The sequence below is a fragment of the Perissodus microlepis genome, chromosome 13, assembly GCF_051167445.1.
Source record: "Perissodus microlepis isolate ML-2025 ecotype Zambia chromosome 13, ASM5116744v1, whole genome shotgun sequence".
Classification (NCBI taxonomy): Eukaryota; Metazoa; Chordata; class Actinopteri; order Cichliformes; family Cichlidae; genus Perissodus; species Perissodus microlepis.
Genome location: NC_140473.1, coordinates 4,891,537 through 4,913,792, shown reverse-complemented (window position 1 = coordinate 4,913,792; position 22,256 = coordinate 4,891,537). Strand labels below are relative to the sequence as shown.

The window sequence follows — 22,256 nt, the reverse complement described above, 5'->3', positions numbered from 1 at the left end:
TATCTGGGCTATAAAACGGTCCCTCAGACGCTATTGGCCCACTCTACTTACCTCACAAATAGTCCAAAACCTGAAAGTATTCCGTTTTGGAAGATCTACACAACACCCGCTTTCTTAAAAAGGCCCAAAACATCATAAAAGATAACTCACATCCTGGTTACTCCCTGTTTGACCTGTTGCCCTTAGACAGACGGTACAGAGCAATTAGTGTAAGGACTAATAGACTTAAACACAGCTTTTATCCAACTGCAATAACACGTCTGAATACTGCTACAAAAAAAATGCCAATCACGCCACTCTTGTATTAATCTATGTGCTGACTATGCGCAGAATGGTTAAAGGCAATTAAATTGGTGCTAACTGCACAGTGATTTCAGCTCTTATTTGGCTATGACGATCAAACAGATGAAGGAATTTATTGTTGACTTGCTGCCTATTGTTTCCTGCCCTCTGTGTGTGTAGAGATGAGTCGCTTCTGTTCGGATAACAACAACTTTCCCTACGACAACAACGTCCTGGTTTTGGACATGGTGCTGGGCTCCCTGTGGGGTGTGCCCCAGCCCATAAACTGGGACAATGTGGCCAAGCTAGTACCAGGCTTTACTCCTAAGGAGGTAACTGGATCACTGGGTAACTAGAACCCCTTCATCCATCCTGCCTCTCCATCCATCCCATCCCATCCCGCCCATAGTTCGTTCCATGCTTTAGTAACAAGAGACCTGAATTTTTAATGAGAAATAATTCTATGGCTCTGATGCAATTGTGTTGCAGTGTGCCCGTCGGTTTGAGGAGCTGAAGAGCATGGGGGGGTTTCCTCATGTGGATAACCAATGCAATGCCCTGATAGAAGGAAGCAGCTCCCCGTCAGACCTCCTCTCCACACTGTTGGACACTCGGGACATAGTGGAGAGAGGAAGTGGCCAGAGCAGCAGCAGCAAAGTTACAGGTCAGTTACTTTCACCCACAGATAAAACCTTCAATAAGTTTAATCAGCAGGAACTGGTTTTATCGATAGCTTTACTCATGTCTTTCAAACTTCACAGTGGACAGTACACAGTTCATTGTACATGGGGAGCAAGAGCTGTATGTGTGCATTTAAACCCTGGGAACCACAAGCTCAGGCTTCAGACTGCTCAAAATATGCTGTTTCACACAGTTTCCTACACTTTTGGCTCTGCATGATGTCAGTGAGGGAGGATATACTAAGTTTGGTCATCTCAGGCACACAGTTCTGGCTGTGAGCACAGAAGCCCCACCCACCTGCTGTTCAAACCTTCTGTTTGCAAGAGGCAACCAATAATCTTTCAGACAGTGGATAAACTCAGGGGCTGCACCGTGAAATTAAAGAATAAAAACGCACCACAAGAAATTAGCGTAATAGGCAAACATAAGTATAATAATAACATAATTTATTGTGTTGTTACATACTACTAGAAAGTGCTGTGTAAATATGAATTTATGAAGGCTATTTATATAATTTGACCACTTTTGGTCTTTATATATTTGCCTGTTTTATGCTGGCTTCCTTCCACAGTCCAAAGACATGGGAAATCATATATCTTTCTTGAACTGTCATCAAATAATAAGGAATGCTGTCCAGTTACTTCTGGGTGTCTCTCAAAAGTAACCAAAAATGTATAAATGTATAAAAATAGCTCCAATTCCTAAACAATTAATGCGATCCTGTTGTTAAACCCACTGTAATTTAAGTCTGCATTTTAATTAGACCTGCTAGCTTGAGTTACAGAACCAATCAGATGGTGTACAGAGTCAAAAATACAAAAATCATCCAGATACTTATTCTGGATGTGATTTTATGTGTTACAGTATAATCGATTGGAATTACTATAAAGCAGTTTAAATGGCATTCTACTCTGATCTCAGGTTATATTTTAAGTTTAATGCCTTTTTTTCTCTAAATTGAAAACTTCAACTAACATAAACACAAACACATAAACATTTTTTGAATAAGACATTTCTTTTATGGGTTACATGATGGTTTAAGTTCCAGCACAGCTATTTAGTTTGCGGAAGTGCTCCGAGGCCCCTATGAAACACATAATTGAAAGAATCTAATAAATTAGAGGGGTGCAGTATGATTTTTGTTCTCATGCTGCATGACAACTTTACTTTTGTTTTGTTTTTTCTAACGTTTTTGTGTACAGGGTCCAAGTTGAAGTCCACAGGAAGAAGTGCTGCTGTGGAGAAGAAAGAGAAAGGAGTGTCAGCAGAGGAGGATGAAAAACCTCAGAAACCACGAGAGTACGCTGGGAGATATCTTTTCATACCACAGTGAACCGAGCTAAGAGAGATTCCTCACACATCCTTTGAAAATCGAATCTATAAACATGACTCCATCTTAAATTGGAAATGTTTTCAGCGTTAATCACTCACACCCTGTGGATCAATATGATTGAATATTATTTTGGCTTTTCCCTACAGTCCCAACATGGTCATCCATGTGTGCGATGAGACCAAGAACCTGAAGCAGGACTTCACTTGTCCCAGAGATCTTCTGGTCAAGGAGATGCGTTACTTTGCTGAATATTTATCTGTGGACCCCCAGAGGTGGGAGGAAGTTGACATCTCAGTCCACTGTGACGTGCAGATCTTTGACTGGCTTATGAACTACGTCAGGAGGAACTCAGCAGGAGAGGGAAACAAGGACAAACCCCGACTTGGTAAAAAGAAACAAGAACAGAAAACAATCAACATTATTACACATCCCTGAGCTGTCATTTACACCACCTGTGGCGCTTGATTTATTGGTCACTAAACGTGGTGTGTGTTTGGTGCGTCACTGGCTGCGTGTTCTGTGTTGTTTGTCGTTCGTGGGGTTTGCTTGGTTGGTCATGTGGTATTTGTCGGTTACAGAGCCCAGCAATGTGATCTCAATCCTGATCTCCTCCGAGTTCTTGAAGATGGACGCGTTAGTAAGTGTTGTGACATGTGATGCAAGGTGTGGTGATGTGCATCGGGCCTTTTGTTTTTCAGCTGTGAACACATTTTCTTAGATATATCCAAAAAAAATGTTACAGCAAAGGTGCAAAAGTCTCACATTTGACCAGTAAGGCGCAGGCAGTGTGTAGAATGATAGTTCAAAGGTAACAATGGGTAATTGCTCCTAATCCACAAAAAAACAAGAGGCCTACACACAGAGCTTTGTTAAGTTAGTGTTGCATGAAAGTGCAGATGTTCTTTTGCCCCCGTGCAGTTATGGTAGCAGTGTTTTCTCACCACTACTCTTAAGAAGAGCTAGAACTGCTAAAGAAGTGTTGAAATGGTTTGGACAGAGCATTGTTGAAAGGACATTTCCCATTTTTGTTTGATGAGTGCTCTGTATATGCGTCTGGCTCAGGTGGAGGAGTGCATCCAGTACTGCCACAAGCACATGAGTGCCATTGTGGCTACTCCCTGCAACATGAACTGCATAAACAGCAACCTGGCCACACGGATTGCTGAACTCTTCAGCCACAATGAGGCCGACGACATCAGGGACAAAAAAGACAAGTTTAAAAGGTAAGAGGGGGGAGCTGCTTTGCTTATTCTCGGCACCGTATTTGTATTCTGGGTCTCTGTGAATACAAATATTTGGACAAAGCTGTGAATCAGCTTTGCATCATTTGCATTTCAAAATAATCCTTTTTTAACGTCGGGCCTCGGCGTGGACTCTCAGTTAGGGTTAGTCTTAATCTAAAACAAGCCATTTTAGCTTCTTCCCCCTCCATTTGTGCTAACTGCTTCTGATTTGTTGCACATAGCAAACAGAAGGTTCGAACCGCAGAGAACATCTTCTTCTGCCATTAAATGCAGTTGTGTTTCAGTTCAAAATGAGGACTCAAATGCAGATAAGCAACACCAGGAACAACGTGGAGACAGGGAATGGAGACAAATATATGCACTGAGACTTTGTAGGGAAATGGGACACAGGTAGGACAGGTGGGACAGGAAAAAAATAGGAAAAGACTGGGAAGAAATCTACAAAAGATGCACAGGGAGAAGTGTCAAAAAAAGAATCACAAAGTAACTATAGCTGAGACAAATGAAGACCACAGGCAAAGAAAGATGTTAATTAAATAACCACGAACCAAAACTTAAACTCATTCAGCGCTGACTGAAGCCTGAGCTTTTGGTATGAGCATCTGCCAGTGTAATAATATATTTCCTCGAATTCTCAATGATCACAGAGAAGTTAAAAGTTCTGTCAGTAACACTATGACGGCTGCAGCAGTTCAGCTGCAGACAGATGGTCTCTTTAAGCTCCACAGATTCGATGTAGAGAACAATGCAGTGACTTCTCTTTTTAGCCAGTTCAGTCTAAAGATCTAGGAAGTGTCAGACTTTTTTACATGATTCCTACGCTGAAGTTTTGTCAGGTTACAGTTTCTCCATATAACACCAATAAAAGAAATATTGCATGTGTTGCATTAAATAACTGAAGCACAAGCACAAAGGCTACTGTCACAAAAGCACCTGGTATAATTTTACTAAAGCAACAGTGGCTTATACTTTTATAACCTTTTATTAAGATATATGCAATATCAGCTCAAGTTTGATCCTTTCTTGTCTTTCACCCTCAAAGCAAACTGTTTCAAAAGAAAATTGAGCGTCTCTTTGACCCAAACTACCAGAACAGAGATTCACCGGGAAATGCCTCAACTCTGTACAGGTGAGTATAAGCTTTTTATTTTTGCATTGTGTTTCTTTTTATGCTCTGACATGTGTAGCGAGCATGTGAATATTCTCTGCTAATTTATTTCATATTCTTTGTCATCCATGCTTTTCATCCCAGGTGTGGTCTGTGCCTTAAGCTGTTGACCAAAGACACAGAGAGGAAAATTTCTTGTGTTCCGGGCAAAATCAATATTGACGCTCGTGGAGAAATCATCTATACACACACCAGGTATAGCAGCATGTTTTAATGGCTGTTTTAAACCTTTTACTTTAACCTTTTACTTGATTGGCTGAGTTCCTGATCACAGTGTGTGAGTGATCGCGCGCGCATGTGTGTGTGTGTGTGTGTGTGTGTGTGTGTGTGTGTGTGTGTGTGTGCAGACAGAAGAGTTGGGATGTGCACGAATACATCACAGGCCTGTATGAGGAGCTCAAGTCCTGGGTCTTGGTTTACTGGAGAATCTGGGGTACCATCAACTACCTCACCTGCTTCCGATGCCAGCAGGTTGGAGTGTTATAGTGTGTGTGTTGCACAAATGAGCAAAATGAATAATAAAGAGAAAGTGAACAGAGTAAGAGTGCGTGCAGGATATACTTTTAAAAATCATTTGTATGTGTGTGTGTGTGTGTGTAGGTGTTTGTATGTGCAGAGCTGACGCAGTGCAAGTACCACCCAGACAGCGTCCTGTACCCTGGCATGGGTACAGAGAGAGGCTGGCACGGTGCAGGAATATATCCGTGCTGCAACCAGCGGGTTCTCCGCTTTGACCCCACTGGGATACCAAAGGTATGCATGTGCATGCACACACACACACACACACACACACACACACACACACACACACACACACACACTTACCTATTCTAGGTGCAAGGTAATGCTTAATGCATTAATACTGCCTTTGCTTTCTTAGGGCACCTTCACACTTGGAGTTCATTTAACACACATTTTATTGATAAAACAGGACAAGTAAATGTGAGGACATATAGATAGGCATAAGTCAGTTATAGGCATATCTCACTTATTCCTTTTTCCAGTTCCACATCTTCTTCTTCTTCTTCTTCTTCTTCTTCTTTTTTTTTTACTTTATATGATTAATAGCTCAAAATAATCCATATTTATCCGATACCGATATACTTGTACAGCTCCTTAGTTCATCTTCGTCTAAAACAAGCTGTTCTGCCATCCTCTGTCCTTTACGGCAACCTTCTTCTGAGTGGCTGCCCCTCAAAAACAGCACTGACATCATTCAGAGGCAAGAGTAGGAGAAAGACTACTTGAATTGAGTGTGTAGATCAGGCTTAAGCCTGAACTTCTGGCTCACGGGAATTTCTCGCACATGCGTTGACATAGGTATTTGAAAATGAAATGCTTAATGCGAGCATCCACCACTGTAGTAGTATATGTTAGTGGAAAATAATTTACCAGGTCCCCCTTAAGCCTCTGAGTTCATATTAAAACCACTATGAAGTGGAGCAGTACTCTTTCACACTGAGCTGATGCTGCTTCTGCTGCATTGCTGTAGCATACAGCTGGTTCAACATGACCAGGATATCGTTCTATAATCTGGACTTGGTGGTGTTGGTAGCATCTGACTGATCTAAAAGTGGTGGTTCACAGGTCATGTGACTTTTCCCCAGAATGTTATTAAGAACTTTGTAGCAGAATGCTACACATGGTTGCACATCAGATCTCTGAAACTTTAAACTGGATCCATTTAAACATTAACCCTGTCATAAGTCATATAAAGATCTAAACTATAGCGCCCTATAAAGGCTCAAAGGTTACTGCCCCAAAGCCTAATAAATAAAATGTGGAAATTGCTTCATTTTGTCGGTAGATCAAAGTGAAATTAGTCTGATTGATTGAACAGAAATGCTTGGTGTGTGTCCTGTGTGCTAGTAGATGCGTTTTCCAATGTAGAAAGAGTCTCAGCAGCAGAGTAGAATACAGTATAAAAATATTTCTACAATTTACCAAATTACCATTGGAAGAATCAGTGAAAACTTGGGACTTCAAGCCAATTTTAATGCAAAATCTGGAGAATAACCTGAGAGTAAGGATTAAATATGGAACAGAAATTAAGCAGACTCAGTCTGTGTACAGATGTGATATTAGCTCAGCAAACACTTCCAAGGCCACATCCCTCAGGTTTCCGATGTTGGCCCCCACAGTTTTGTGGTTACAGGCTAAAGACAGTTTTCGTCTCATTTGCGTGCACCTGTGACGTGGTGCATGTTAATTAAACACTGTGCAAGCAGTCTCATTCTGGCTGCAGCAGAGTTTGTTTGACATCTCTCTCATTGGTGGGTAAAATTGACAAACATCCAAATTTACCCTGCAGAAGAAATCCTGATCCAGTTTGCTCGTGTTTGTGTGTGTGTGCAGGGCTGTAAGACGCGGGATCACATAGTGAATGTGCCCGATGAGGAGAACTGTGACGAGGAGACTTCAGCCCAGACCCGAGTCCTCAATGACCTGCTGCTGCACAGAGATGCTGTGTGTGTGTCAAACTCTCCACCGGCAGAGGGGTGAGTGTGTGAGGATTCTTTCACAATGTTCTTTTTGATTGTGTGTGTTATCGATACACTAATTGCAAATGTTCCTGTGTGTGTGTCAGTGCTGAGGAGAGCCAGTCCAGTGCAGAAAAAGTTCAGGACTGTGACGTTCTCTTGGAGCCAACAGTCCTCAGATCTCTGAGAGGAGATGGCAGCACCGTAAGTCGCACACTTCCCATTTCTCTGTGTGCTTCTGTCTGTCTGCCCTCAGCCTTTCTGTGTTCTTACTGTGTCTACTTTGTGTCTTTAACCAGTTTTCCCTTTTGAAAAACTGGAGTCTTCAGCTGGTAGGACACTCTTTTTTCATGATATCTGCTTACTTTTTTAAAATGATTCAAAATTACAAATGAGGAACCTGCAAATGTTGCTTTAGACGAGAAAGAAGTGTGTATCTAAAAGCCTTGACCTTTGCCCTTTCAGAGACAGCAGTCTCTTCTGTCAGAGGATGAGGAGTACACCACAGGGTCAGAGGTCACTGAAGACGAGGTTGGGGATGAAGAGGAACTCTCTAAGAAGCAAGGTGGAGAATTTATTCTTGTTTTTTGCATCAGCAGGATCTCATTCTCTATTTCATACGGCTGAAGGGGAGCCTTGAAAGTGCTTAAAAAGTGTGTGTGTGTGTGTGTGTGTGTGTGTGTGTGTGTGTGAGAGAGATAAAGCCACGCATTACATTAAAGTCACTGTTGCAGAGACAGATGTTGTTGACGTAATTAACAGCTCTCAGTGTGCTTAAGTGGCTGCCAGGAAACACGTTTGTGTCCATTTGGGCTCGTGTGTGTGTGTGTGTGTGTGTAAGAAAGAGAGACTGACAGAAGCTGAGCTTTATTCAAAGTGATTTAAAACAAACTGCAGCAATAAGGGCAAACTAGTGCACAGTTATGTTTACGTGAGCGTTATTTTGTATGCATTTGTACAGTTCGATAACTGTGAGAGTACACTGATAGCATTTAGCTCTAGTAACAGGCATTTGTACCAGTGAGCATGAAAAAGTAGGGGAAAGACCTAGTATGTGAGCACTGACTGGTACTGTACAGTATATGTGTGTGTGTGTGTGTGTGTGTCTGTGTGTGTGTGTTTTTATGCTCAAGTGTATGAATAAACGAGTCAGTTTTAACAGTAGCAATTTAAACAGTAAAAGAGTAGCACTATATTTATAAAGAATTACAAACAACAATTATTTGATGCTCAAATTAATTAATTAATATCCAGTTTATTTCCAATTAGTTCCAAATTCATCTTGAATTCAATTCAATTCAATTTTATTGATATAGCAGCAAATCACACCATCAGTCACTTCAAGGCTGTATGTATTATTGTATGGTAGATGGTAGATGGTATTATTGTATGGTACAATAATACATACAGAGAACCCAACAATCATATGACCCCCTATGAGCAAGCACTTTGGCGACAGTGGGGAGGAAAAACTCCCTTTTGAAAGGAAGAAACCTCCAGCAGAACCAGGCTCAGGGAGGGGCGGCCATCTGCTGCGACCGGTTGGGGTGAGAGAAGGAAGACATTTGTTGTAGGTCTGATTGAAGGACTGATGTGATGGTAAGTTGACTGCTGCTCCGCTTTGAATATGGAGTGATTAGTGAATGGTTTTTAAGCCCAATTGTGCCAAAGTTTAAGACCTTATTCATTGTTTGTTTTTGTTGTTGTTATTACTTTGGGCTTTTGTTCACAAGAATTGCTAGCTTCCCTAGAGTTTTGGACACCCAGACAATCAGATGATTGCTGAGAAAGCACAAGGTTTTTATACCCCTGTGCTATTCATGTCGGTGCAGGATGGTCTCCTAGAGAGGCCAGTGTTGAAAAAGGGATGCTTCAAAACCTCCGAGGGTTTTATGCGCTGATTTGCATCCAAGGCCAACATCTGTTTGATTAGCCTGACAAGTAATTGTTGGCCATTTTCAGGTCCTCGCCTAACCTTCATTGGTTTTTCAAGGTCATCGAGACACTTAAGTTTTATATATCGAGTTTCCTTGGATTGATAACCTGTCTGGCATTGAAATTGTTCTTTGGTCTTAAATGTCCAGCGCTGTTCGTTGTAGTTATCCTCGATGAAATACCAATCAGTGTACAAGCCAGAATCTAGAAGATGATCTGGTAGCTGACCCTGGGTTTCAGTTATGAATCTCAAAACATCATAATTGTCTTCCCCAGGATAGAGAGGCACCCCTGTAGCAAGCTCCACAGCTACCAGCCCCAGAGCCCACATGTCAATTGCTTTATCACATGGAATGCCAAGCATAACCTCGGGTGCACAAAAACCAACCGTCCCCGCACGGCGACCAGGAATCAGTGCAGAAGCGGGACGTGCGAGGCCAAAGTCTATAAGTTTGACTTTGACGGGAGACTCATGGCGATTCACAACCATTATGTTTCCAGATTTGAGGTCAGCATGCACGATTCCCACAGAACCCAGGTGGAACAGAGCATTTGCGAGCTGATGCAAAATGGGACTGAGTTCTCTTATTGGGAGACCCTGGTTATTCCGGTCCCCTATGTAGTCCCACAGGCTTTGGTCGAGGAGTTCAAAATTTAAGCAAATACGCTCTCCATCGAGGAAATAGCCGTTCCATTCAACAATGTTGCACCTGTCTGGATCCAAGCGTCGCAGCTGCTCCAGGATGAAAATTTCCAGTTTTGCCTGTTGCTGAATTTTAGGGTCGCCCTTGTTGACTTTGATAGCCACAGTTTGGTTGTTTTTTGTATTGCGACATTTGGTCACAACACCAAAGCCTCCTTCCCCAAGGAAAGCCTCTACCACGTGGTGATCTCCCAAAATGGTCCCTTCAGGTATTTCAAGATCACCTTCAGAGGAAGATGATATTTCAGAAACATCTTCAGAGGAAGATGATATTTCAGAATCATCTTCAGAGGAAGATGATATTTCAACATCATCTTCAGAGGAAGATGATATTTCAACATCATCTTCAGAGGAAGATGGGTTTGCTGAGGTGTTGACGTGTCCTTTTTGAGGAAATTCAACTGAGTTTTGGAAACTGCAGTTGAATTTCTGCGATCCATGACTTTCCCAGCTTGAAGGCTGCTGAGAGAGCACAAGGTTTTCTCCCCCTGTGCTATTCATGTCAGTGCAGGGGGCTCTCCCTGAGAGGCCAGTGTTGAAAAAGGGATGCTTCAAAACCTCCGAGGGTTTTATGCGCTGATTTGCATCCAAGGCCAACATCTGTTTGATTAGCCTGACAAGTAATTGTTGGCCATTTTCAGGTCCTCGCCTAACCTTCATTGGTTTTTCAAGGTCATCGAGACACTTAAGTTTTATATATCGAGTTTCCTTGGATTGATAACCTGTCTGGCATTGAAATTGTTCTTTGGTCTTAAATGTCCAGCGCTGTTCGTTGTAGTTATCCTCGATGAAATACCAATCAGTGTACAAGCCAGAATCTAGAAGATGATCTGGTAGCTGACCCTGGGTTTCAGTTATGAATCTCAAAACATCATAATTGTCTTCCCCAGGATAGAGAGGCACCCCTGTAGCAAGCTCCACAGCTACCAGCCCCAGAGCCCACATGTCAATTGCTTTATCACATGGAATGCCAAGCATAACCTCGGGTGCACAAAAACCAACCGTCCCCGCACGGCGACCAGGAATCAGTGCAGAAGCGGGACGTGCGAGGCCAAAGTCTATAAGTTTGACTTTGACGGGAGACTCATGGCGATTCACAACCATTATGTTTCCAGATTTGAGGTCAGCGTGCACTATTCCCACAGAACCCAGGTGGAACAGAGCATTTGCGAGCTGATGCAAAATGGGACTGAGTTCTCTTATTGGGAGACCCTGGTTATTCCGGTCCCCTATGTAGTCCCACAGGCTTTGGTCGAGGAGTTCAAAATTTAAGCAAATGCGCTCTCCATCGAGGAAATAGCCGTTCCATTCAACAATGTTGCACCTGTCTGGATCCAAGCGTCGCAGCTGCTCCAGGATGAAAATTTCCAGTTTTGCCTGTTGCTGAATTTTAGGGTCGCCCTTGTTGACTTTGATAGCCACAGTTTGGTTGTTTTTTGTATTGCGACATTTGGTCACAACACCAAAGCCTCCTTCCCCAAGGAAAGCCTCTACCACGTGGTGATCTCCCAAAATGGTCCCTTCAGGTATTTCAAGATCACCTTCAGAGGAAGATGATATTTCAGAATCATCTTCAGAGGAAGATGATATTTCAACATCATCTTCAGAGGAAGATGATATTTCAACATCATCTTCAGAGGAAGATGATATTTCAACATCATCTTCAGAGGAAGATGATATTTCAACATCATCTTCAGAGGAAGATGGGTTTGGTGAGGTGTTGACGTGTCCTTTTTGAGGAAATTCAACTGAGTTTTGGAAACTGCAGTTGAATTTCTGCGATCCATGACTTTCCCAGCTTGAAGGCTGCTGAGAGAGCACAAGGTTTTCTCCCCCTGTGCTATTCATGTCAGTGCAGGGGGCTCTCCCTGAGAGGCCAGTGTTGAAAAAGGGATGCTTCAAAACCTCTGAGGGTTTTATGCGCTGATTTGCATCCAAGGCCAACATCTGTTTGATTAGCCTGACAAGTAATTGTTGGCCATTTTCAGGTCCTCGCCTAACCTTCATTGGTTTTTCAAGGTCATCGAGACACTTAAGTTTTATATATCGAGTTTCCTTGGACTGATAACTTGTCTGGCATTGAAATTGTTCTTTGGTCTTAAATGTCCAGCGCTGTTCGTTGTAGTTATCCTCGATGAAATACCAATCAGTGTACAAGCCAGAATCTAGAAGATGATCTGGTAGCTGACCCTGGGTTTCAGTTATGAATCTCAAAACATCATAATTGTCTTCCCCAGGATAGAGAGGCACCCCTGTAGCAAGCTCCACAGCTACCAGCCCCAGAGCCCACATGTCAATTGCTTTATCACATGGAATGCCAAGCATAACCTCGGGTGCACAAAAACCAACCGTCCCCGCACAGCGACCAGGAATCAGTGCAGAAGCGGGACGTGCGAGGCCAAAGTCTATAAGTTTGACTTTGACGGGAGACTCATGGCGATTCACAACCATTATGTTTCCAGATTTGAGGTCAGCATGCACTATTCCCACAGAACCCAGGTGGAACAGAGCATTTGCGAGCTGATGCAAAATGGGACTGAGTTCTCTTATTGGGAGACCCTGGTTATTCCGGTCCCCTATGTAGTCCCACAGGCTTTGGTCGAGGAGTTCAAAATTTAAGCAAATGCGCTCTCCATCGAGGAAATAGCCGTTCCATTCAACAATGTTGCACCTGTCTGGATCCAAGCGTCGCAGCTGCTCCAGGATGAAAATTTCCAGTTTTGCCTGTTGCTGAATTTTAGGGTCGCCCTTGTTGACTTTGATAGCCACAGTTTGGTTGTTTTTTGTATTGCGACATTTGGTCACAACACCAAAGCCTCCTTCCCCAAGGAAAGCCTCTACCACGTGGTGATCTCCCAAAATGGTCCCTTCAGGTATTTCAAGATCACCTTCAGAGGAAGATGATATTTCAGAATCATCTTCAGAGGAAGATGATATTTCAACATCATCTTCAGAGGAAGATGATATTTCAACATCATCTTCAGAGGAAGATGGGTTTGCTGAGGTGTTGACGTGTTCTTTTTGTGGAAATTCAACTGAGTTTTGGAAACTGCAGTTGAATTTTTCTGATCCACGACTTATTTCAAGCTCATCCGAGCCAAAGGATGGGTTGGCTGACATGGTGTAACGTGTCTGCTTGTTTTGTGAATTGGTGAGAAACAAAACTGAACTTGTTTTGGTTTCTGTCATAAAATGCTCTCAAAACTTCTCAAAAGGGTTTTCGTTGCTGTCAGGTCAATGTCCGTTAAGCGATAAAGTATAATAGGTGAGCGCTCCTATTTATGTGTTTTGGGATCAAAGCAAAGTTGCCACGTGAGAAAGGATCAAAGCAAAGTTGCCACGTCAGAAAGGATCAAAGAAAAGTTACCGCGTCACGTGGAATCAAAGCGTTCTAATATGTGCGCGCATGCGCACACACGTGGTTGTTTGTGTAATGTTGTTCACACTAAGAATTTTAAAAGGAAACTGACAGTTACAAAACTTTTTTTCGTTTATTTGTATTTGTTTTGTTGTTGTTGTTTTTTCTGCATACCATATCCAGCTTTTCTGTATAAAGTAATGAAGAATCTTGGATTTTAATATTGTAGTGCGTGGATTTCGGATTTGGTGCTTAAAACTTCGTGAAACTGTAACCGTATTTCATTCACCATAAATCACTATCTGATTTTGAATAGTTTTCTTATCAGATACAGAAGTCTAAAACCAACATTTCTCTGCCTGGGCTGCCTTGTAGCTCTGCACGTTGTCTCTTCAATGTGTGACCCCCCTCCCTCCCCGAACAGTCGGGGGTGAGCGCACTAACGTGCCTGGAGGCCGTTTTAATGACTGTTTGCTGGAAAACGAAAAATACAAGGAGTCTGCAAGATGGATTTGTACGTTTTCACAATGGGGGAGTTTGCGTAAGTACTAGTAAATAATTTTCTCGAGTGTGTACGTTACACATGCTAATTTTTGAAATTGTTTTTATTATTTTGCTAGCTAGCAAACTCCGGGATAAATGATTGAAATGTACTCAGTGTGATGCAATACGGTGCCGCTATTATAACAGTTAGTTATTGCAGGGTAATTTATGGAATATGCTGTGAATTTAACCAAGATTACACAGCAGTAGCAGTATTGCGAGTTACTTCCCCAAAGTGAACGCTTTAAACGTTAGCCCGATGCTTAACTAGCCAACTTAAGGTTTTCTGATTGAAGGCTAAAAGCGGCGTTGTCACCGAATAAATAGAATATTGATTATATTTTTGTGTATTGCTGCAGTTTTTTCAAGTTTTAACTTGGTGCTTTTGGCAACCTTAGGGGGAAATAATGGTAATATGGCTGATCCATATGGACACAAAGAATATAGACTTTTTTATGCTACCGAAGTTCCCTCGCTTTCATTCAAAATCTGTTTATCGTTAAACAACTTAAACATTATAATGGCTTCAAACTCACATTAAGGCCTGTGGGACACTATCAGCCACTGAAACAGTAGACAAATGAATATTTCATACCTTAAGGCTGCCTGTTTGTTTAAGGGAGATGAACAATACATTATAATTGTATATAATAATATCACAGATGTTAGATTAAATAGGTTTTTGAAAGATGCTTGTGCATTCTTCAAGTCTTATATGTTGAATTGAACTGAGTATGTCATCTGTTCAAAGCTTCTCCCAGTCAGTGCTGTTCTATGTGCCTGTCTTACTGTACATGATGTTATTAGCACAAACACTTTAAAAGTGATTAATTTAGGACTTCAGCAATAACACAGACTGCAATGTAGTTAAGCATCTTACAGTTAGTTTTGAATGAATGAAAAAAGACAAGCAAACATCTGTCTCCTATTCTTTTGTGTCACGTAAGAAAGAAGCATAAATATCTGATGAGAAGACTTATTAATTTGGCCTTTCTCATGATCTTACTGAGGTGATGCGAAGTGAAATAGTCATCCTTTTTTGGTAATGTGCTGGAAAAGCTTGAAGATGGAGATTGATAGTGCTTACAAATTGCTTGAATGTCACCCTGAAAAAGGTGTATGAAGTAAAATCTGATTTTGATGCTTTCAGCACAAAATTTAGTCACACAGTCAGGACAACATCTGATTTACCTTCATTGGGAAACATGTTTAAAGCAGGAGTTCAGTACATATTTTGTTTTTTGTACATATGTTTATAGATCTTTATGTTTATTAACTTTTTTTTATTGTATTCTTATGTTTTTTTAATTCTATATATTTTATACATGTGTTACATTTACATTTTCATGTAGCTTTTTTTTAAAAATCTTTTTTTGTATTTTGGTATCTTTACCTGTCTCATAAATTCAGGGCTACATCCTTTCTATAGACAAAGAGCTTATCTTGGAGCCTTCAGCTTCTTCTTTAGTACTTTCATAGGTGGATGTAGGAAGTAACAATAATATGTGATGATAATCTGTGATACATGAAATAATCTTATAATAATAGTAATAATGGATCTGTTCCTGTCAGGAAAATGCTTGTGCAGAGGTTTCATTGTGCTTGACATTGTCCTTATTACCACCACAGCTCTGCCTCGCAGTGACAGTTTAGTTGCAGTTTCGAGGCTCATTTGTGTACCAGCATAAAGACTTTCCTCGCAGTGAGCTGTGATCTCAACTACTGAGCTGATGCATGCTATAGTTGCAGCTGGATATTTTTTTCTCTTTCGTAAAGTGTTTAAACATCGTTCATTATTAATTGTTTTACATATTTTATCTTTTATGAACGTCAACAAAAACACTGCTTAATCCCATTATCCAACAGATAACCACCCATTTCTCAATGCAGTGATACGCTTGAATTAAAGTACTAGAAACAATTAAAATACACTGTAATTAGTACTTTTAACAATTTGATAGATGCCTTTTATTATATTTTTAACATCAGCATGCTGAAGGACTTGTTTAGAAGAGAGTGCTAATTTATATGCTAAAATATGTTTTTCTGCTTGGTCAAGAATATGAAAACACTTTATTATCCTCTAATAGAGTTTCTAAATGCTTGGTGATCGCAGTACCAAAATGAGCTGCATCAGGTACTTCCCTGTGTATCTGGAGAGGATCAGAAGTCCCAGGTATACTGGTATTGGGGGTTGCAGCTGTAGGGATGACTCTTTCTGAAACCTCCAGCTGACTGTTTCCTCTCAGCTGTAAAAAGCTGATGATTTACAAAACAGACACCACATTGTTTAAATAGATGAGGCTTAAAATAAGAGATACTTTACTCTCCAAACATTGTTCCTAGTTTCCATTCATCCATTTAGTTTACTCTGGTCTTAAATACGATCTTAAGAAGAGATATTGTTAGAACCTAGAAAGAGGAGGAGCGATTCAGACTTTAAGTTTGGAATATGGACAGAAGAAAGTGGCACACCTATTCATCTTCAAAACAGGTTTGACTGACAGGTTTTGTGTGTGTGTGTGTGTGTGTGTGTGTGTGTGTGTGTGTGTGAAAGAGAGAGCTTGAGAGAAGCTGAGCTTTATTCAAAGTGATTTAAAACAAACTGCAGCAATAAGGGCAAACTAGTGCACAGTTATGTTTACGTGAGCGTTATTTTGTATGCATTTGTACAGTTCGATAACTGTGAGAGTACACTGATAGCATTTAGCTCTAGTAACAGGCATTTGTACCAGTGAGCATGAAAAAGTAGGGGAAAGACCTAGTATGTAAGCACTGACTGGTATATGTGTGTGTGTGTGTGTGTGTCTGTGTGTTTTTATGCTCGAGTGAATGAATAAACGAGTCAGTTTTAAACAGTAGCAATTTAAACAGTAGAAGAGTAGCACTATATTTATAAAGAATTACAAACAACAATTATTTGATGCTCAAATTAATTAATTAATATCCAGTTTATTTCCAATTAGTTCCAAATTCATCTTGAATTCAATTCAATTCAATTTTATTGATATAGCAGCAAATCACACCATCAGTCACTTCAAGGCTGTATGTATTATTGTATGGTAGATGGTAGATGGTATTATTGTATGGTACAATAATACATACAGAGAACCCAACAATCATATGACCCCCTATGAGCAAGCACTTTGGCGACAGTGGGGAGGAAAAACTCCCTTTTGAAAGGAAGAAACCTCCAGCAGAACCAGGCTCAGGGAGGGGCGGCCATCTGCTGCGACCGGTTGGGGTGAGAGAAGGAAGACATTTGTTGTAGGTCTGATTGAAGGACTGATGTGATGGTAAGTTGACTGCTGCTCCGCTTTGAATATGGAGTGATTAGTGAATGGTTTTTAAGCCCAATTGTGCCAAAGTTTAAGACCTTATTCATTGTTTGTTTTTGTTGTTGTTATTACTTTGGGCTTTTGTTCACAAGAATTGCTAGCTTCCCTAGAGTTTTGGACACCCAGACAATCAGATGATTGCTGAGAAAGCACAAGGTTTTTATACCCCTGTGCTATTCATGTCGGTGCAGGATGGTCTCCTAGAGAGGCCAGGGTTGAAAAAAGGGATGCTTCAAAACCTCCGAGGGTGTTATGCGCTGATTTGCATCCAAGGCCAACATCTGTTTGATTAGCCTGACAAGTAATTGTTGGCCATTTTCAGGTCCTCGCCTAACCTTCATTAGTTTTTCAAGGTCATCGAGACACTTAAGTTTTATATATCGAGTTTCCTTGGATTGATAACCTGTCTGGCATTGAAATTGTTCTTTGGTCTTAAATGTCCAGCGCTGTTCGTTGTAGTTATCTTTGATGAAATACCAATCAGTGTACAAGCCAGAATCTAGAAGATGATCTGGTAGCTGACCCTGGGTTTCAGTTATGAATCTCAAAACATCATAATTGTCTTCCCCAGGATAGAGAGGCACCCCTGTAGCAAGCTCCACAGCTACCAGCCCCAGAGCCCACATGTCAATTGCTTTATCACATGGAATGCCAAGCATAACCTCGGGTGCACAAAAACCAACCGTCCCCGCACGGCGACCAGGAATCAGTGCAGAAGCGGGACGTGCGAGGCCAAAGTCTATAAGTTTGACTTTGACGGGAGACTCATGGCGATTCACAACCATTATGTTTCCAGATTTGAGGTCAGCGTGCACTATTCCCACAGAACCCAGGTGGAACAGAGCATTTGCGAGCTGATGCAAAATGGGACTGAGTTCTCTTATTGGGAGACCCTGGTTATTCCGGTCCCCTATGTAGTCCCACAGGCTTTGGTCGAGGAGTTCAAAATTTAAGCAAATACGCTCTCCATCGAGGAAATAGCCGTTCCATTCAACAATGTTGCACCTGTCTGGATCCAAGCGTCGCAGCTGCTCCAGGATGAAAATTTCCAGTTTTGCCTGTTGCTGAATTTTAGGGTCGCCCTTGTTGACTTTGATAGCCACAGTTTGGTTGTTTTTTGTATTGCGACATTTGGTCACAACACCAAAGCCTCCTTCCCCAAGGAAAGCCTCTACCACGTGGTGATCTCCCAAAATGGTCCCTTCAGGTATTTCAAGATCACCTTCAGAGGAAGATGATATTTCAGAATCATCTTCAGAGGAAGATGATATTTCAGAATCATCTTCAGAGGAAGATGATATTTCAACATCATCTTCAGAGGAAGATGATATTTCAACATCATCTTCAGAGGAAGATGATATTTCAACATCATCTTCAGAGGAAGATGGGTTTGCTGAGGTGTTGACGTGTCCTTTTTGAGGAAATTCAACTGAGTTTTGGAAACTGCAGTTGAATTTCTGCGATCCATGACTTTCCCAGCTTGAAGGCTGCTGAGAGAGCACAAGGTTTTCTCCCCCTGTGCTATTCATGTCAGTGCAGGGGGCTCTCCCTGAGAGGCCAGTGTTGAAAAAGGGATGCTTCAAAACCTCCGAGGGTTTTATGCGCTGATTTGCATCCAAGGCCAACATCTGTTTGATTAGCCTGACAAGTAATTGTTGGCCATTTTCAGGTCCTCGCCTAACCTTCATTGGTTTTTCAAGGTCATCGAGACACTTAAGTTTTATATATCGAGTTTCCTTGGATTGATAACCTGTCTGGCATTGAAATTGTTCTTTGGTCTTAAATGTCCAGCGCTGTTCGTTGTAGTTATCCTCGATGAAATACCAATCAGTGTACAAGCCAGAATCTAGAAGATGATCTGGTAGCTGACCCTGGGTTTCAGTTATGAATCTCAAAACATCATAATTGTCTTCCCCAGGATAGAGAGGCACCCCTGTAGCAAGCTCCACAGCTACCAGCCCCAGAGCCCACATGTCAATTGCTTTATCACATGGAATGCCAAGCATAACCTCGGGTGCACAAAAACCAACCGTCCCCGCACGGCGACCAGGAATCAGTGCAGAAGCGGGACGTGCGAGGCCAAAGTCTATAAGTTTGACTTTGACGGGAGACTCATGGCGATTCACAACCATTATGTTTCCAGATTTGAGGTCAGCATGCACTATTCCCACAGAACCCAGGTGGAACAGAGCATTTGCGAGCTGATGCAAAATGGGACTGAGTTCTCTTATTGGGAGACCCTGGTTATTCCGGTCCCCTATGTAGTCCCACAGGCTTTGGTCGAGGAGTTCAAAATTTAAGCAAATACGCTCTCCATCGAGGAAATAGCCGTTCCATTCAACAATGTTGCACCTGTCTGGATCCAAGCGTCGCAGCTGCTCCAGGATGAAAATTTCCAGTTTTGCCTGTTGCTGAATTTTAGGGTCGCCCTTGTTGACTTTGATAGCCACAGTTTGGTTGTTTTTTGTATTGCGACATTTGGTCACAACACCAAAGCCTCCTTCCCCAAGGAAAGCCTCTACCACGTGGTGATCTCCCAAAATGGTCCCTTCAGGTATTTCAAGATCACCTTCAGAGGAAGATGATATTTCAGAATCATCTTCAGAGGAAGATGATATTTCAACATCATCTTCAGAGGAAGATGATATTTCAACATCATCTTCAGAGGAAGATGATATTTCAACATCATCTTCAGAGGAAGATGGGTTTGCTGAGGTGTTGACGTTTCCTTTTTGAGGAAATTCAACTGAGTTTTGGAAACTGCAGTTGAATTTCTGCGATCCATGACTTTCCCAGCTTGAAGGCTGCTGAGAGAGCACAAGGTTTTCTCCCCCTGTGCTATTCATGTCAGTGCAGGGGGCTCTCCCTGAGAGGCCAGTGTTGAAAAAGGGATGCTTCAAAACCTCCGAGGGTTTTATGCGCTGATTTGCATCCAAGGCCAACATCTGTTTGATTAGCCTGACAAGTAATTGTTGGCCATTTTCAGGTCCTCGCCTAACCTTCATTGGTTTTTCAAGGTCATCGAGACACTTAAGTTTTATATATCGAGTTTCCTTGGACTGATAACTTGTCTGGCATTGAAATTGTTCTTTGGTCTTAAATGTCCAGCGCTGTTCGTTGTAGTTATCCTCGATGAAATACCAATCAGTGTACAAGCCAGAATCTAGAAGATGATCTGGTAGCTGACCCTGGGTTTCAGTTATGAATCTCAAAACATCATAATTGTCTTCCCCAGGATAGAGAGGCACCCCTGTAGCAAGCTCCACAGCTACCAGCCCCAGAGCCCACATGTCAATTGCTTTATCACATGGAATGCCAAGCATAACCTCGGGTGCACAAAAACCAACCGTCCCCGCACGGCGACCAGGAATCAGTGCAGAAGCGGGACGTGCGAGGCCAAAGTCTATAAGTTTGACTTTGACGGGAGACTCATGGCGATTCACAACCATTATGTTTCCAGATTTGAGGTCAGCATGCACTATTCCCACAGAACCCAGGTGGAACAGAGCATTTGCGAGCTGATGCAAAATGGGACTGAGTTCTCTTATTGGGAGACCCTGGTTATTCCGGTCCCCTATGTAGTCCCACAGGCTTTGGTCGAGGAGTTCAAAATTTAAGCAAATGCGCTCTCCATCGAGGAAATAGCCGTTCCATTCAACAATGTTGCACCTGTCTGGATCCAAGCGTCGCAGCTGCTCCAGGATGAAAATTTCCAGTTTTGCCTGTTGCTGAATTTTAGGGTCGCCCTTGTTGACTTTGATAGCCACAGTTTGGTTGTTTTTTGTATTGCGACATTTGGTCACAACACCAAAGCCTCCTTCCCCAAGGAAAGCCTCTACCACGTGGTGATCTCCCAAAATGGTCCCTTCAGGTATTTCAAGATCACCTTCAGAGGAAGATGATATTTCAGAATCATCTTCAGAGGAAGATGATATTTCAACATCATCTTCAGAGGAAGATGATATTTCAACATCATCTTCAGAGGAAGATGATATTTCAACATCATCTTCAGAGGAAGATGGGTTTGCTGAGGTGTTGACGTTTTCTTTTTGTGGAAATTCAACTGAGTGTTGGAAACTGCAGTTGAATTTTTCTGATCCACGACTTATTTCAAGCTCATCCGAGCCAAAGGATGGGTTGGCTGACATGGTGTAACGTGTCTGCTTGTTTTGTGAATTGGTGAGAAACAAAACTGAACTTGTTTTGGTTTCTGTCATAAAATGCTCTCAAAACTTCTCAAAAGGGTTTTCGTTGCTGTCAGGTCAATGTCCGTTAAGCGATAAAGTATAATAGGTGAGCGCTCCTATTTATGTGTTTTGGGATCAAAGCAAAGTTGCCACGTGAGAAAGGATCAAAGCAAAGTTGCCACGTCAGAAAGGATCAAAGCAAAGTTACCGCGTCACGTGGAATCAAAGCGTTCTAATATGTGCGCGCATGCGCACACACGTGGTTGTTTGTGTAATGTTGTTCACACTAAGAATTTTAAAAGGAAACTGACAGTTACAAAACTTTTTTTCGTTTATTTGTATTTGTTTTGTTGTTGTTGTTGTTGTTTTTTCTGCATACCATATCCAGCTTTTCTGTATAAAGTAATGAAGAATCTTGGAGTTTAATATCGTAGTGCGTGGATTTCGGATTTGGTGCTTAAAACTTCGTGAAACTGTAACCGTATTTCATTCACCATAAATCACTATCTGATTTTGAATAGTTTTCTTATCAGATACAGAAGTCTAAAACCAACATTTCTTTGCCTGGGCTGCCTTGTAGCTCTGCACGTTGTCTCTTCAATGTGTGACCCCCCTCCCTCCCCGAACAGTCGGGGGTGAGCGCACTAACGTGCCTGGAGGCCGTTTTAATGACTGTTTGCTGGAAAACGAAAAATACAAGGAGTCTGCAAGATGGATTTGTACGTTTTCACAATGGGGGAGTTTGCGTAAGTACTAGTAAATAATTTTCTCGAGTGTGTACGTTACACATGCTAATTTTTGAAATTGTTTTTATTATTTTGCTAGCTAGCAAACTCCGGGATAAATGATTGAAATGTACTCAGTGTGATGCAATACGGTGCCGCTATTATAACAGTTAGTTATTGCAGGGTAATTTATGGAATATGCTGTGAATTTAACCAAGATTACACAGCAGTAGCAGTATTGCGAGTTACTTCCCCAAAGTGAACGCTTTAAACGTTAGC

General features: G+C 41.8%; 2 protein-coding genes across 2 annotated transcripts in view; one reads left to right on the top strand and one right to left on the bottom strand.

Annotated features, from left to right (window-relative positions):
* The window catches only part of sanbr (SANT and BTB domain regulator of CSR), a 31,536-nt gene that overhangs the window by 911 nt on the left and 8,369 nt on the right, over nucleotides 1-22,256 (top strand). The window contains exons 2-15 of the mRNA XM_084949059.1: nucleotides 463-614; nucleotides 772-946; nucleotides 2,166-2,262; nucleotides 2,443-2,681; nucleotides 2,875-2,933; nucleotides 3,359-3,519; nucleotides 4,583-4,669; nucleotides 4,793-4,903; nucleotides 5,056-5,179; nucleotides 5,309-5,461; nucleotides 7,064-7,206; nucleotides 7,296-7,392; nucleotides 7,488-7,520; nucleotides 7,654-7,753. Coding sequence (XP_084805185.1) covers nucleotides 465-614; nucleotides 772-946; nucleotides 2,166-2,262; nucleotides 2,443-2,681; nucleotides 2,875-2,933; nucleotides 3,359-3,519; nucleotides 4,583-4,669; nucleotides 4,793-4,903; nucleotides 5,056-5,179; nucleotides 5,309-5,461; nucleotides 7,064-7,206; nucleotides 7,296-7,392; nucleotides 7,488-7,520; nucleotides 7,654-7,753 — 1,729 coding nt within the window. The 5' untranslated portion in view covers nucleotides 463-464. The remainder of the gene's footprint in view (nucleotides 1-462; nucleotides 615-771; nucleotides 947-2,165; nucleotides 2,263-2,442; nucleotides 2,682-2,874; nucleotides 2,934-3,358; nucleotides 3,520-4,582; nucleotides 4,670-4,792; nucleotides 4,904-5,055; nucleotides 5,180-5,308; nucleotides 5,462-7,063; nucleotides 7,207-7,295; nucleotides 7,393-7,487; nucleotides 7,521-7,653; nucleotides 7,754-22,256) is intronic.
* LOC146374527 (uncharacterized) lies at nucleotides 8,420-21,506 on the bottom strand. The gene is made up of 2 exons (XM_084949061.1): nucleotides 17,274-21,506; nucleotides 8,420-12,855 (listed from the first exon to the last, which is right to left on the bottom strand). Exons 1-2 carry the CDS (start codon nucleotides 21,280-21,282, stop codon nucleotides 8,990-8,992), a joined length of 7,875 nt encoding a protein of 2,624 aa, XP_084805187.1. The 5' UTR covers nucleotides 21,283-21,506; the 3' UTR covers nucleotides 8,420-8,989.

Coding starts and splice junctions, on each gene's coding strand:
- LOC146374527 (XM_084949061.1), bottom strand. CDS start 21,282: ATGACAGAAACCAAAACAAGTTCAGTTTTGTTTCTCACCAATTCACAA. Junction 12,856..17,273: donor TCCCTTTTTTCAACCCTGGC/CTCTCTAGGAGA, acceptor ACTCAGTTGAAT/TTCCACAAAAAGAACACGTC.